At 38.3% G+C, this 15,827-nt stretch overlaps 1 protein-coding gene across 1 annotated transcript; it reads right to left on the minus strand.

The window, feature by feature from the left end:
• Positions 1 to 326: 326 nt before the first annotated feature.
• On the minus strand, positions 327 to 1,337 carry LOC128973547 (leukotriene B4 receptor 1-like). Its single transcript, XM_054389892.1, has one exon. The coding sequence runs from the start codon at positions 1,335 to 1,337 to the stop codon at positions 327 to 329; it is 1,011 nt and encodes a 336-aa protein (XP_054245867.1).
• Positions 1,338 to 15,827: the final 14,490 nt, after the last annotated feature.

Genomic DNA, 15,827 nt, shown 5'->3' on the forward strand with positions numbered 1-15,827 from the left:
TTCTATTTTCTGCACTTGGGTTTTCTAGAAGTCACAAGCCATTTTAATGGAAAGTAAAAATGCTGCATTTCTTACACTCTGAGCTTCTAGCCACCTTGTTGAGGTTCTTGGCACCACAGTGCTAATCCTCATGATATGGACACTAACTTGAGAACTGAACTAGGTTGTCCATGACAGTTCTTTCATAACAGACAAAAACAATCCTAACTTTTCTTGGTCCCTAGCGTTCCCTGGACTGCTTAATAAAGGAAACTGAGAACATAAGGAGAAAATACTACTGAAGGAGTGACACAAACCCACACTATTTCTTAAATGTATATTCCTTGTTAGAGATTTTCTGTGCTTACTAAAGACTCTTCTTGTTTGGTTCTAGACCAACTCTTTTTCTTGTCTTCCTCTGTTACAGTATGACTCATCTGTTCAAACAGTTTTGATATCTTGCCAAATCTCAGGTGATTCTGAAATCTTCGTGCCGCAAAAGCATAAAGTAGAGGGTTAATACAGCTACTGATGAATACAAGTGCTCCAGAGATGTACACTCCTCTGTCTACAATTTCATCCAGTGCCAAAGACATTTCCTCGTTAGAAAGTTCTATTTGAACTGAAATAATATCTAGGATGTTAAAGAGATGATGAGGGAACCAGCATAAAATGAATGCCACCACAATGCTGGTAATGAGGCGTTCTGATCGCTGCTTTGATTGGTAAGTCATTCTGCTTATTCTTCTTGCAACACACACATAACAAGTGCAAATAATTAAAAAAGGGATTGCAAATCCTGCAAGAGTCTCCAGCAAAAGATAGGACACTTTCTGTCTACTAGAAGAGTAGTTGCGACATGTGCACTGTAGGCTGTCGTTCATTTCTTCTGTCTCTTGAAATGGAATGACAGAGGTGCCAAAAGCAATAGACAGGAACCAAATGAGGAACATGATTATTGAAATCTTTTCTTTTGTTTTGTACCTCTGAATCGTGAAAGGGTAAAACACAGCCATTAACCGCTCCAAGCTCAGAGCTGTAATTAGAAATATACTTGCATACATGCTGCAGTAAATAACGAACACCAGTATTTTGCAGAAGACTGCACCAAAAACCCATGTGTCAGCAAAGGAGTAAATCCAGATTGGTAAAGTAAGCAGTACAAGGACATCTGCAACGGCCAGGTTCAAGATCAACAGGACCGAAGGAGATACTTTCTTCATCTTTGTACAAACAGTCCAGATGACGATGCAATTTCCAGGGGTCCCAATAACAAATGACAAGCTCAGTATTATGCAGACTACTGACCTCACAATATTCCATGTTGAATGGATACTGCTTTCCTCAGCTTGGCCCATTATGGGAGTTCTTCAGTTCTTCTTGGTTGCAAATATCCCCAGTGCTTTGCACTGTGCCTTTGAGAGTCTCAATGAACTACCCAAGACAAAGTTCTCTAACTTACTCTCTGCAGACTAACATGGTATATGAGCTCACATCCTAACGCTCACTCTTAAGACATCTGACCACATATGGCAGTTCCTGTTGTTTAGGAAGCCTAGACATTTTTGCACATAAAGCAAAAAATGCAGTGTAGCACCTGGTTTTGCTTTTAGATACAGAGCCATCAAGCATCAGCAGATTTTAAAGCGTGTTGGTGGTCTTTCAGATGGTGCCCCTATTAAAGTGACTTGCTACTTTGTTGAAGTTACTGATCAGCAACTGAGGAGAAAGAAACCTTTTTTTTTTATGATGTTCTACTTGTGTTTGTATAAATAACTCAACATTTTATTTTATAAAAGGGGCAGATAAACCACAAATCTGCATTGCATGTTTGATGTGAATTTCCATTCCAAAGCCTAAAACATTAATGTACTTTTTGCCTTCATGTATTTTTTTTTTAATTAAGCAGAAAAGTTGATTGTGCTTTACAAACATGCTGGCATAAAGGAAATCAACATTTGTCCTATTGTAAGATTGTACTTGTACAATAAAGTGGATGGGAATTGCAATACTCTGGGAAACTGCAGTCTTGCAGTCTGGCCAAACAATTCCCATGTGAATAGTCTGAATATAGGGTTACAGGAGGAAATGCTCAGGTAATGTACTAAATTGTCCTCCTGCTATCCCAGCAACAGGCTATGACTTTATAACCTAGAAAACTTGGTAGTTGGTGCAGTATTTCAGTCCTGTGGAAATCCAAAGTTCTCCAGTGTCTGGCTAAAGAATATGGAAGAATTTTGTTATCCTAATGTCAAAACATTTTCTTTTGAAATTAGTTTCTAAAAAGTTGAGGAACTAAAACAGCAGCACCCACAGAAGCGTTCAAGAATCACAGAAGTGAAATTGGAAAGGTATTTTCTATCAAAACAATGCACAGGAAAAAGGGTTATGAATGACTCAAATTTAAGACTGTGATACAGATTATTTCCTTAAGTGCTGAGGTAGATTATAAAACTGGCAAATGTAGTGAATAATATTAAGTTGAAAAGTATATTTCACCACAGAAAAAGGATTGCAACACCACCATCATCAAATCAGCTTAGCTGGTTTTGATCTCATAATAGTGTAACAAGATCAAATGCAAATCCAAAATAACTCCACTGAAGTCAAGTATTATGTTTTCAAAATACTATTTATGTAATAAAGATTTTCATGTGGACATAATCTGATACTTGATTCCAGTTCCTTTTATTTTTAACTATATTGAATACAGATCAGGCAGGGGAAAATCCCAAGCCAGTTGTTTGTGTTCTAAAGGGAATTTCTGCAAAAATCCACTTATGAGAGGAAGTGCTGGGCAGTGCCTCTTCTTCTAATGAAATAATCATTATATGAATCATTTCTCCAGAACTTTGGAAGGGTTTTATTTATTGCCAATGGCATATCTAGAGTGAACTAAGTTGCAGGCTTTTATTGAGGAGAAAAATTAAATTGAAGGAGAGATGCCCAGTACCTTTTGTCATATGCTGCCACACAGACAGGTAGGTTCTTTCAGGTAAGGCCTGAATCTGTATGATTAGTAATGTATCACATACTGAATATTAAGAATTTGACATGATCTGCAGAGGGCCAAGACTGATTAAAAGCCTAGGTAACTGAAGACTCTAAACAGTAGAAAAGCTCTACTGATTACTAGAAATTCTGCTTAACTGAACGCTATGATAATTGTTGATAATTCTGCAACAATAAACCAAACTAACCATAAGAAATTGGAGGTAACAATAAGCTTTGCTGATACTTAAAATTATGTCATAATTAAGCTCTAATGGAAAATTTAAGAAATATTTCTATTAACAAGGGGAGCAGTGTGGCATGTTCCCTAACACTTGGTAAACATACCAGTAGCTAAACAACTCAGTATCTTATTATAGTGACCAAATACAGGTGGGGCTTTTAATGCACAAACATGCAGCTGGACTTTGGACCTTCTGAGCTCTGGTCTAATTCTATTAGCAGCAGTGACATTAGATTGCATTTCTGTGTTTAAAAAAAAAAAAAAAAGAAAGGTCTAAATCTGTGAATTATGTTGTGTGCATGCTTATTTTATGTAGTGCAACAATTCCATCACTAACATAGGAGGCTTTCTGTTAAATCTGTCACCTTTAGATTGGCAAATAACTTCCAAAAACTTTCCAAGATCAAGAACTCTGTTATTGCTATGAAATGTTTTGAATAGAATTTGCTTTGGATTAAATGTTAGGAGGATGTCTTAATCATCCTTCAAACGATTTGTTTCACTGGATGCATGAGCTTCCCCCTGGTGGATGGGCTGTAAGTTACACTGCCACAGCATTTTCAGACAGCTGTGTTTGGACCACTAAATGTAAATTGGATATTTACAGCTTTTTCAGACTTATTCTGAGAATCCGAATTTTACTTCAAACTGCTAAGAGTCCCTGGGCAAGCATCCACCCCTCTGTGCAGTAAGAGCCTGCCTGCAACAATTACAGAGTGGTGACGCTGAAGAAATCCACATTTTGTAACTTGTGTGAATAACTGTACCAAAAAGACTTTTTACGTCTTCTCTAATTTTTGTCTTCAGAAGGATTGCTGGATGTTTGTCTAGTAAGTGGTTGAAAATTAATGATTAGCAAGTATCATGTATCTGCTGGAATCTGATGTTACTAACCTTGTTTGCCTGCTAACGCAGAAGGGAGAAATTTATTAGTCTAAACGCCTTAGTCTTGCAGCTACTGAAACAAGGCAGGACTGCCGTAGCTGTCCAACAACAAACTCAAACCAAACATTAACAAACTGTTAATGATGGTGGGGAAGCAGCACACTTTGCCTCAATTAGAGAACTATGGGCTAGTTCATAGCTGATCTGAATGTTTTTTTTCCTGACTACAGGAGGATTTCTACAGAAATAGGATCTTATGGTGGTGTGCAGCAGCCAATAATGTCTCTGCTCTGCAACTACTGCAAAGGAAAGTGCAGTGTAGTAGAAGACATGTACCAGACGCTTCTAAGTTCTTGCAAACACTGTTTGTGACAGCAGCCCATGAGGTAGCAAGAACAAATGAGAATACCCTCAGTGCTTCTTTATCACCATGGAAAATAACTTAGTGAAGAGCTGCTCTGAGATTAGTACCAGAAGGTAATAAAAGATGTGTACCTTGCACTACAAATAGAAAGTTTGAAATATTCTGTGCTGTGTGCACTGCTGTTAATTAGTCTTCTAGTACTGTTACAAAATTATATCCCTTTCCCAGCTGAGTAGCAAATAACAATAGTTTTATAAGACTATCCAGGGATTCTCTCTTTGTTCTGTTCAAGGAAAACTGCATTATAACTTGCACCTGTTATACGTGCATCAATACAAGTTAACCTGTTGGTACTCTTGTCACCAAAACAGAATGATCACAGGCAATCAGAACACACTTCCAGCAGCTGGGAAACTATTCAAGTATATGGTAAAATATTTTCCTCATACAAACATACCAGGTTCATGAGAGCAGAGGTGCTAATTAAGACAGTGGAGAGCTATATTTATCATTCTGACTATAAGCAGGTATATGAATAACAATTATGCAGAGATTATGGAAAATAATACTTTTCTCAACATTATTAAGATGTATGTAGTTTTAATTATTCACAAGTACAAGCTTTCAAACAGTAACTGCATTATTTTACAACTTAAGGTGAGATTTTGGCGTGTTCTACATCAGCTATCACTAAGCTGCTATTTGTATGTAGACAAACTGTTGTTAGCCAAAATCCTTATCTCCACAGGTACATCTGACACAGTTGCTACTGGGTAAATCAAATACATTGTTTACATATTCTTCCTTTTGAGTAATAAACTAGTGATGTCAAATACTGCCTGGATGATTTGCTACCAAATATTACTTGATTTTCATTTATTGTTTAGCTAAACCTACTGTCACTCTCACCGTTTGTTGGGGTTGCATCTATAAGTCGTATTACTATAGGATCACTGTCTTTTTGTTATTCAGCAGTGCAATGAGAGTCAATCTTTATCAGTGTATCTCTTAGCGAAGAACCTGTGATTAAAAAACCCAACCCCCTGAGCATGTGCTGTGGACAGATGGCAGCTGTGGCTCTGCATGTAAACGTGGCATACACTATTTCCTATAGCATACTCTTAGTAAAAGGATCTGTTCATGTAGTTGTGTGTTTTCAACACAGGGCGGCACTGGGGAACCATCTCTTGGTTTTCCGGCTAAGACTGTGGGCCAGGGAGGTGTAGTCTTTCTGTACACATGGTGCAGTTTTCAAGGCTGAGACCCACAGAACTGATTATTTTGCATAAGGTGGTTAGATGATCATGACTTCAATTTCAGTATTGTTTCTAATTTTATAGACAAAAATCACAATATCTTTTCTGTCTTGCATATCATGTTATTTCTTAATACTCATATTTCTAGCTCTCTCAGTTCTATGTCCATTTGCAAAGTTACATTCTGCTGTAACTAATACAATAAAGGCAGCTTCCTCTGCAACAGAAATAACTTGGAACCTTTTTTTTTTCTGAAGTAACATTAGTGTGTTCTTGTAGTTTCTTTAAAGAGCAGATCAAATTGCAAACTCTCATGTTGTGAAACAACCCTGCTAAGCGGATTTGAACAACTTCCTAGTCATTTAATTCCTTTAATACACAATCATTGAGTTCGGGCTGTAGTGTGACATGATGCCTTGGTTTTGTGGCATTGAATCAGGAGACTGTACTAATTTCATGAGGAAAACAAGGATTTTTCTCCTGCTCTGTAGCAGCCACCATAAGTGTGTTAGCTAACGAACTTGCAGAGGAACACTTACACCCTCACCATTCAGTATTTAGCATACCTGGTAGAGAAGCTAGCATGTTGTATCACGCTGCTCTTCAGAATGATCTTATCCAAGCGTTCTTAATCTGAAATACAAAGTAGTGAGGATTGATTCTGAGATGCCACACAGAGCTACAACAGCAGACATGTACAAAGCACAGACATAATACACTGTATAGAAAGTGTAAGAGATGCAATCTTCAGGCACAGGTAATTTTCTCTCTCTCTGTAATGTGATTTATTGTTTTTCCAGAATTGTCATTTAATATTAGAAATCGCTGTGAATGATGATGACGTCTTCATTAATTGAAGAAGATCCTTTCACTTGCAGAAAGTGCTAGCACCATTTTCTTAGTTGACAATCCAATTATTTATGGATTTTAATAGAATGTAAGGCTAATAGACTCTAAATCATCTGATCTCCTATTATTCTTACATTTGACTCTTGAGCCTGACAACATGATCTGGGTTTAGGCATTCTTATTTCAGATGTTCTAATGCTGAGTCAGGCAAAAAGTGCTTTTAACACAGTATCTTGTCTGTGATGGCAGCCAAAAGCAGTTGCCTAGAGAAGAATGTAAGAACAAGCCATGTGTATACTTGCCCCACATATTCTCTGGCATGTGGACAATGACAGCTGAGGAGTTTCCTGAGCCAGGTATGGTTACTTCATCTTTAGTAAAGCTTTGTAGGCATTTACTCTGTAGACTTCCTAACTCTATCCTTGAACTCATATACATTTTTAGCACTGCAGCTTTCACACATGCTGTGTGAAGAACCACCTCCTTTTGTTTATTTGCCGGCCTCATCTGGATCCCCACAGCTCATATGTTGGAAGAAACAGTGAATAGTTGATCCCTGTTCATCCTTTCCATAGTCCTTATTTGATTAAACCCTACATCTGTCGGTTATTTCTTATTTCCAGACTGAAGAGTTCTTGCATAGATGATCACTCCCTACATAGAAACCATTCCACTCTTTTCATTGTCCCTATCACCTTTCTCCCTTCATTCAACTTTTTTATATTACCTTTGAGACAGAGGAGCTCAAGTTCAAGAGTTCAATTAACTGCAGTGTGCTGCATATGGAGAATGAGGGAAACCAAGTTACAGGGAGACTAAGATCCCTCATCTAGTCTTTTTGTCTGCTACAGTGTAAAAATGAGGAGAGCTTGGCTGTCAAATGTCATCTTTTTTATTAATATATGAGGTTTATATATAATATATATAATAATTTTTATTTTCCTCAATATCAGTCTATGTTCTAGTATTTAGAATATTTTGTTCCAAAGGTCACCATGTTTTCTTCCTTCATTTATTCCAGATGCTTCACAACCATAGAAATCCTCATGTGATGCAAGTAACTTGTAATCCTTAAACCATGGGTTGTCCTCTGTGTAGTAGAGCTCTGTGTCTGTTTGCTGGGTGTCCTATTCTGTGCTTAAACCATTGAAAGTCAAGTATTGTTTAAATACACCATTATCTGGTGCTGCATGAAGGACAGTTTTAAAAACTCTGTACGTAATTTTTTCTTAGCAGTTTTGTTACACTTATCTGTGTGGGAAGCAGTTAGTCCTCACTAGTATTGAATGCTGTCTCTTTAATACCAGTTCTTCCCCTGCACAGCAAATGTGTAGGTATTTTTTTCATGACTGCTCTTTTCCTGTCTTTTGAGTGGCTACATCTTAACCAAGCTGTGTGGCATCCAACCACAATATGACTACAGCTATTGCTCTAGCTCTGCTGCTATGGTTCTTCACTGGATAGGCGTCCTGTTAGAATAGCACAATTTCTGCTCTGTGCAACATCTTCTGATACTGAGTGCTGGGTTTATTACCCCGTGAAAAACAGACTACATGGTACAGGAAGCAAGGCTAGACACTGCCAATGAGCATCATCTGATTAAATTATTAGAGGTCCCCCTCATGATAAATTACAGATCCAGTCACAAACTTTACCCATGATCTAGTTCTCCGATTCAGGTGTTGAACAATGTTGTTGCTGAATCTATAGTTTAGGAGGTTTCCTAGGTTATTTTGTCATCATTTAATACTGTTGTCTGTACAAGGTTATACAGATATCAAGAACAGGACTCTAAAGCACATTTAAACAGAACTTAAATTTGGAACATTGTTAGTCTTTTTGTTACCTGAGCACTGTCACTTGTAAGCACACCAGACTAAATCAGTGCTGTCTGGCAGCTTGCCAAAATGAGGAAATACCCAATAAACCAGTATGGGACAGGATCTTTGAGAGAATTGCCTTCTCCTATTAATCAAGGCATCATTGCCACCCACAATCACAGCAAAACTGTTTTTACAAGCTATGTTAGGATGAGGTCCAAGTGGAAGAGTTGAAATTGCCTCACAATGCTATATCCTTTAACAGGAAATCATGAGATCAATTTATCTGCCACATGAAAGTTCACACATTTCTTGCTTTCAGCAGCAAATTTGTCTTTATGTCACATGATAGCCCGTTCTTCAGCTTGCAATTTGAGCAGCTTTGCTCCCAAACATTGATAGCCAAATGATTCTCACCACACCATGAAGAAACTCTTAGGAGTGTTACTCTAGAAACATATTGGTGATGTAGCACAGTAGCAAGATTTAAAGCATCTCAAGCCGCTTAGAGCCTGTTAATTAAAAACAAAACAACCCAAACTTGTTCCACTAAATCCCTTTTCTCGAAGTAGTATGTCTAGTCCCTGGCAAGCATTCCCTTTCTAACATGTCCACAAATACCTCTAAAGTACTACTTGTCAGTTTAAAACACGACCAGTTAGTCAGTGCCCCTTGTTTGAAACTCAGGTGTTAATCCCAGAACGGGTTAAATAAAATGGTGGAAATTTGTTAAAATTGTCGTTTTATATTCTGCTTGTATTATTTGCCCAACAGAACTACCAGAATAACTGTCCTGATTTGTTTGGTGCTAGCTGTGATTTGAACACAATGATTAGAATAACAACCTTCAGAAGTCCTTCCCTATATTTTTGCCCTGACTTGTTTGACATAGGCTGATGCAACACTACTCACGATGCTGCTGATTAATCCATTTTCCCATGATTAACCATTTCCAACTGCCTGTGTCCCTCAGCTCAGAAGGGAACTATGTCCTTACAGGAATCATCAAACAATACTTTTTAACTTAGCATGCCCAGGGGATGGGATACTGCGTGTCTGTTGATAATTTAGGTGAAATAGTAAATTATCTTTTTCTTTGGAAAGTGGTATCAGCCAAACAGTGTATCAGGCATTTATTTTTACACACACCGATAGCTGAAATTCAGATCTGAACAATTAATTTTGTTAATATTTTTTGGGTTTTTTTAAAGAGTAACTAAGAAAGCTCAGTAAAAATTGGGTCGGTCTTATTTGGTTCTTAACAGCAGTCAGTTTTCCTACTCATATCTAGTTTTTAATGTGATATGTGGATCTAAAGCATTTGATCTATTATTACATCTCTACCTCCAAGATAACTACATCTCAGTGGGATTGCTTACTCCAAAGAGCCATAATTATAAAATGAAGGGAAAAAAAATTCTTTACATATCCTTTAAACAGTTAAGCTCCCATCAGTTAATTTTTCAATGCACCCACTAAAGAGGAATTCTCAGATTGTTTCTTACAGGCTGAAGTGAAATCTCTCAGCAAATATGATCAGTCAGATGTTTTTCTGTCCTTCAGTGTTTGAACAATTTAGCATTGAAAATGAGTGAGTGAAACCTTTGTGAGACTAGACAAAAAACCAACATTCCCTCAATAAATTTCTAAATGAGTGACATCAGTTTCAGTTCTTCTGGACATATGTGTTTCCAGAAATGGATTCACTTTTGTCAGTAGTTGCTTGGCTCTGGTAGTTGCAGTGTTGTGTCTTTTCAGCAGTAATTTTAAGCTAGCAAATTTCCTAAGCCCAGTATTTCTCAGCCACTTCCTTGACACTGTGCCCAACTAGGGTACCAAACAAGGTGTGACACTGGATGAAGCTGCTTATTAAACACCAGAACAGTGGTCTCCTTGCCCTTTCATTATAGGTGCCTACAACCCTGAAATGATGCTGTTTGACTCATACCACATGACAAACGATTTCTGCTGCTTTCCTTGACAAGTATGTCAGTGTGCTCTATCCACTCTTACACCCTTGTAAGACATGCTGGCCTTAAAATAACAGTACCCTGAATTCTGCTTTTCTCTAAATCTTCCCTTCACCTGAAAAGTGTCTTGCCTGCAGATCAAAACCACCTTGTAAGCTTTCTGCCTCAGAGGGCACAAACAGTTTCTCTGCACAGCAAAAAATGTCAGGTTCTACCATTCACGCAACGTGCTGGGAAATTGTTGCAATTTATGGGAACTTGTGCAAGACCTAAGCTGCCCCTGAGGGTTTAGCCTACTCAGTTTTCATAACATAAATATATTTCCAAGCCTTTTCCTCATATATTCATCCCACACAAAATTCTATCTCCTCTTTCCATCTCCCTGTGATGCCTTATGTTATCTTTTTTTAATTCCCTATTTTGCTTAGCTTCAATTTGAAAATTCTTCAGTGGTCCAACCCACAACACCCACTCTGAGTAAGTCTTGAGCCAAATTACCAGTACCTAGGTCCCAGCATTCTTGCTAATAATTCCTTATTCCTAGATTCTAACAAAATTCTGAGTAGGAATTCTGCAAATCAATATGTTAGTCATTAGATCCTCACAGTTTACGATGAAGCTCTATTACATGGATGACTTAAAAAGATCAACTGATTTGCTTTATCACATCATGAGCCAAAAAAGTAATATGATCTGTGTCATACAGATTAAAGCTTTGAAGATAGGAGCAATGACAGTGACATGCTGATTATGGATATCCTACCTTGACTAATGGCTAGGCCCTGATGTTCTATGCTGATATTCATATGAGCCTGCATTTCTATATTCCCTCTTCCCTTCTGTCTCTGTTCTGCACTGTAACCAAATATAGCCTGAAAGGCACTGAGGAACCTACTTCAGGTCTTGTTTATAGTCCTGCTGCCAGTGAGCAGCAGTGTTGGAACAATATGGAAATGAACCTGATGTGCTGAGGAAGCAGGGAGGAGATAAAGGAAGGGAAAGTATCTTTGCAGCCCTGGTTCAAATGCATGGCAAATTGTGTTCTAGGACTATGCTACAGTGCTTATACACAAGTACTGCTTGAGTTTAACAAGTGCTGTTTAACAAACACTAAAAACCTTTCTAACCTGTCCAATGAGGGATTTAAACAAAACCCAAACATCTTTGCTAAAGGTAAAAAATCAATATTCTCTTCAGGCAGCCCAGAGGTGGAATTCTCCTCCAGCTAATTTAACAAAACTGAGTTATAAATTGAGCTTAATCCTGCATATTTATGGAATCTTCTATATTTAAAGTTTTACTGCTAAGAAACATTATTACACAACCCAGTGTAGCTATTTAAAGAAAAACAAACAAGCAAACAAACCAACCATCCAGAACCCAACAAAACAGCCAAAACAAAATCACCATCCTCCCAGTGTACACTCAGCTGTTACAGAAAATAGATGTTTGTGACTGTCCACCTTTCAGGTCAGCTGCAATATGTGTTATTACCGGTCAGCTACAACTGTAATAAAATCAAAATAAATTGTATAGGTCTGACTGACTGAAAGCATCTAGGCCTCAAGCCAGTCTTGGGAAGGAAAAGATCAAACTTGCTTTTTGCCTCCTGAGTGGAATTTAAAGGCTGATGATTGTTTAAACAAAACCTAAAGAATTATCTTGATCTGCAGACAGTGAAGAAAGACCATACTGTTGTTGTATGGTTTTATTTTGGTGTGGCTTTTTCAAAACAAAGTCACATTTAAGCAATGGTCAGGATTCCTGCTGATGTAGGAAAACTTAGAAGTGCAAATCTGTTGTGTCAAGCAGCACTGGAAATCATTGGGGTACAGACAGAATTACTAAGGGATAAAAAAATCCCAGCTTCTTTGAAACAATTTGTATTCTCTAATGAAGCTTAAAGCTGAAGAACTGTGCTGTTCTGAACGCAAACTTGGTGGGATCAGACTTACAGCAAACTAAAACTACTTTCCTAAGTTCCTTTTGCCTCTGCATATGTCAAGTTTTATCAATACATTGGTTTATAGAGGTTTCTGGGTAGGCCTGACAACTTCTCACCAGGCAATTCCTTCCTGGCCTTGGGTATGAGTACAGATTTGTGCAGATGAAAATAACTTATTAAAGCTGAATACTTGCGCTGGCCTGTGATGCTTGGTGGTTGGAAGGAAAGAAATGTCACATATCTGTATTACAATACTTTCCAAAGGCAAAGAGAATTTTTGGGAATCCAGGAAGAGATGTCATACTGATGTCTGCAGGAAAAAAAATGAAATGGACAGCAGATGCTATCTATATGTTCAGTAATAAGATGATTAAAGCAAATCACTGCAAATTGACCCAGATACATGACAATAAACATTAAATCTTTTGCCTCCTTTCTTGTTAAAGAGGCTTCTGTAAGTGTCTGTATTTCACAATTCTCATTTTCACGAAGGCTGATTTATGGTTCTAAGGAATAATTTGTGTTGGTGCAAATTCAAAACCAAAAATTATGATGGCTGGTAAAATCTCATGAGGTGATACAGATAAGATAGCATGTTTCTGAAAGATATGACTAAAGATGATTGTTAAGCTTTTTTAAACTTGGTAAATGAACCACAGTAACAACAGGGAAAGTGCTGACATGGGCTTCTGCCTACAGAGTAGATCTGTGCCAACACTGGTTGCTTTTACACCTTTGAAACGTGCTGGTTTTATACCAGTGTGTCTAGCTCAGTACAGTTGCGTTTGGGGGCATTTGAGCCAATACAAACACTACTTAAAAGGCAAGGACCAGAAGCAAACAGAATTCTGTGCAATCAAATAAATGATATTTAAGCAAATATTAGGTTTCTGTAAAGGTTTGTTTCTTTCAAATAACCGGTGTGCAAACTCACATTCAATTCATGGTTCTTGTCAAGTTGCCAGTGTAAGTCCTCAATGAGTCTTAAATAAAGATAATGCTACTGATATTCTAGTTTCTGGTGTTTAATACAGTTTATTTCCAGTAATGTTTTTTGAAAGAAGAATATTTTCTTACAAGACTGATTATGCACATTAAACAAAATCTCCACAGCGGTAATAAACTGGCCTCTGGAGAATGGATCTGATTTTTTTTCTCACACACAAGTGAAGGAGGTGCAGTATGGCTTTCATCAGTAGTTTCAACTGTAACAACTTCCTTTTTTTTATTTCTAGCCAGCTTTGGATACAAAACATGTAAAGGAAGTAGTATACAGAATGTACTTTGTATAATAAGGTTGCTGGCATTTTACTGGCAGTTTAGAACTGTAATTACAGAAAGAACTGTTGAGGCTAGAGGAGACCTTTGAGATCATGTCCAACTGCTTGCCTAGACCTTGCAATCCCACCACTTACTGCTACATGATTACCAGTAAACCATGCCCCTAAGCACCAAGCACCACATTCACATGTCTTTTAAATACCTCCAGGGATGGAGACTCCACCACTTCCCTGGGCAGCCTGATCCAATGCTTGATGAAGAAGCATTGAGGAAGAAGTGAAGAAACTTTTCCTAATACCCAGCTTGAAACTCCCTTGGCACAACTTCAGGCTGTTGGTTCTGTTATTCCTTAAATTTGCCTTGGAAAATGATGGGGAGAATTCTGTCATGTGTCTACAAGTGGTTGTGTTCCCAAATTGCTGTTAATCTACAAACGCCCTGCTGTCAAACCATTCTTTGTGGAGAGCTGGATTGCCCTTCTAACAAAAGAGCATTTAGAAACAGCTACAGTGACTCAATTAATAGCAGTCTATCATCAACTGTAACTTGATGCTAAGGAACTCTTCAGTGTGTCAAGTTTCCTGTGTTTGTTGATGTGACAGTAAGACCAGGCACTCAGTGGGAAAATAGAAATTTGCTGTGCATATTTAAACAACCTTACAAAGACAAAATGTTTAATTTATATTTTCACAGAATCACAGCATGGTGGAGGTTGGAAGGAACCTCTGGAGATCATCTAGTACAATCCCCCTGCTAATGCAGGTTTGCCCAGATCAGGCTGTATAAGTCCAGGAAGGTTTTGAGTCTTCACAGAAGGAAACTCCACAATCTCTCTGGGCAGCCTGCTCCAGTGCTCCAGCATCCTCACAGGAAAGAAATTTTTCTTTAAGTTCAAGTGAAACCTCCTTTGCTCTAGTTTGTACCTACTGCCCTTGTCCTATCACTGGCCATGAGCCCAGCCTCATCCTCATGACTCCCACCCTTTAGCCATTGATCAGCATTGATAAGACCCCCTCTCACTCTGTTCTTTTCCAGGATAAAGAGCCCCAGGTCTCTCAGTCTCTCCTCATAAGAGAGAACCTGTATGGTCCTGATGTCTCAAAAGATGACGACAAAAGAAATAACTAACCTACACTATTTGATTTATCAGCAGAAAAGGAGGGATAGCAATTACGTGCCTAGCAGGGTTTCCCTGGAGAAGAGTAAGATGGAAAGGTTTTTATTGAGGTGTGAAGATATTCCCAGCTGTCAGAACAGCACGGATATTGATAAAAGAATATTAAGATTCGTTTCAACTGAGTATGGAACTGTTTCTGTGTGATAACTTTAGTAGAACCAATAAGGCAATAGTAACAAAAAATGACATATGATAATCAGGGACACAAATAAGTGCAATCAAACTGGTAGAGGCTGACAAATTCAGTGTTTACATCCACCCTGTGCTCTGAGAGGCCTACAGCAGAAACGCCTTATCAGCAGAAGGTCTACCTTCCGGTAACAGGAAGATGGCAACAAGTTCACAGCAAGTCATACAGCCATTCCTATTTCTGTGAGCTTAGCAGGAAGATACCAAAACATGGAACAAAGACAACAGGCAGTGAGCTTGCCCAAAACTTACAGAGGGTGAAATAAAAGACTGAGATGGCAATTAAAAAAGAACAAATGAAACCAAACCAAAACCATAATAGCTCACTCCTAAAAGGCACAGAAACTATGTTCAAAAGCTGCTTTGATACTGCCCCAGGGAACTCAAGAGATGTTGTGAGGACTTGACAGCTGCCATTTCTTAAACCTTGTGTCACAACACAAGTGATCCTGACCTATTTGGACATGTGCGTTCCTGGGCTTTTGGAGTACAGAGGTATGAGAGAATGACTGTGAGTGACTGAAATCAGTTGCCTTTAAATATGATTTTATCCTTCCTCAAGGTCTTTTGCTGCATTTTGTAGCATTTAATTCCTGTACCAGGATCAGTGTTGCAATCAAGTCAGTCATACTTGTGTACCTGGTAGTTTTAGTAAGAGGTCATTTCAAGCCAACGCTTGCATGATGACTAAGCACCTGTCTTTGGAACAGGCCTTTGGGTTTGTTGGATGTTGACACCTTTCCACTCATAAATATACAAGGTGTTGGCAGCTTCCTTGAAAAAGGCACGTCTAGATTTAGACCTAGCCTTTTCTTCCTTATTGCTTTTTCTTCCTTTGCCTTATTTCAGGAAAATACGTTCTCCTCTTTTCATGTCA

Source organism: Indicator indicator, chromosome 19 (assembly GCF_027791375.1).
Source record: "Indicator indicator isolate 239-I01 chromosome 19, UM_Iind_1.1, whole genome shotgun sequence".
NCBI lineage: Eukaryota > Metazoa > Chordata > Aves > Piciformes > Indicatoridae > Indicator > Indicator indicator.

Coding starts and splice junctions, on each gene's coding strand:
- LOC128973547 (XM_054389892.1), bottom strand. CDS start 1,337: ATGGGCCAAGCTGAGGAAAGCAGTATCCATTCAACATGGAATATTGTG.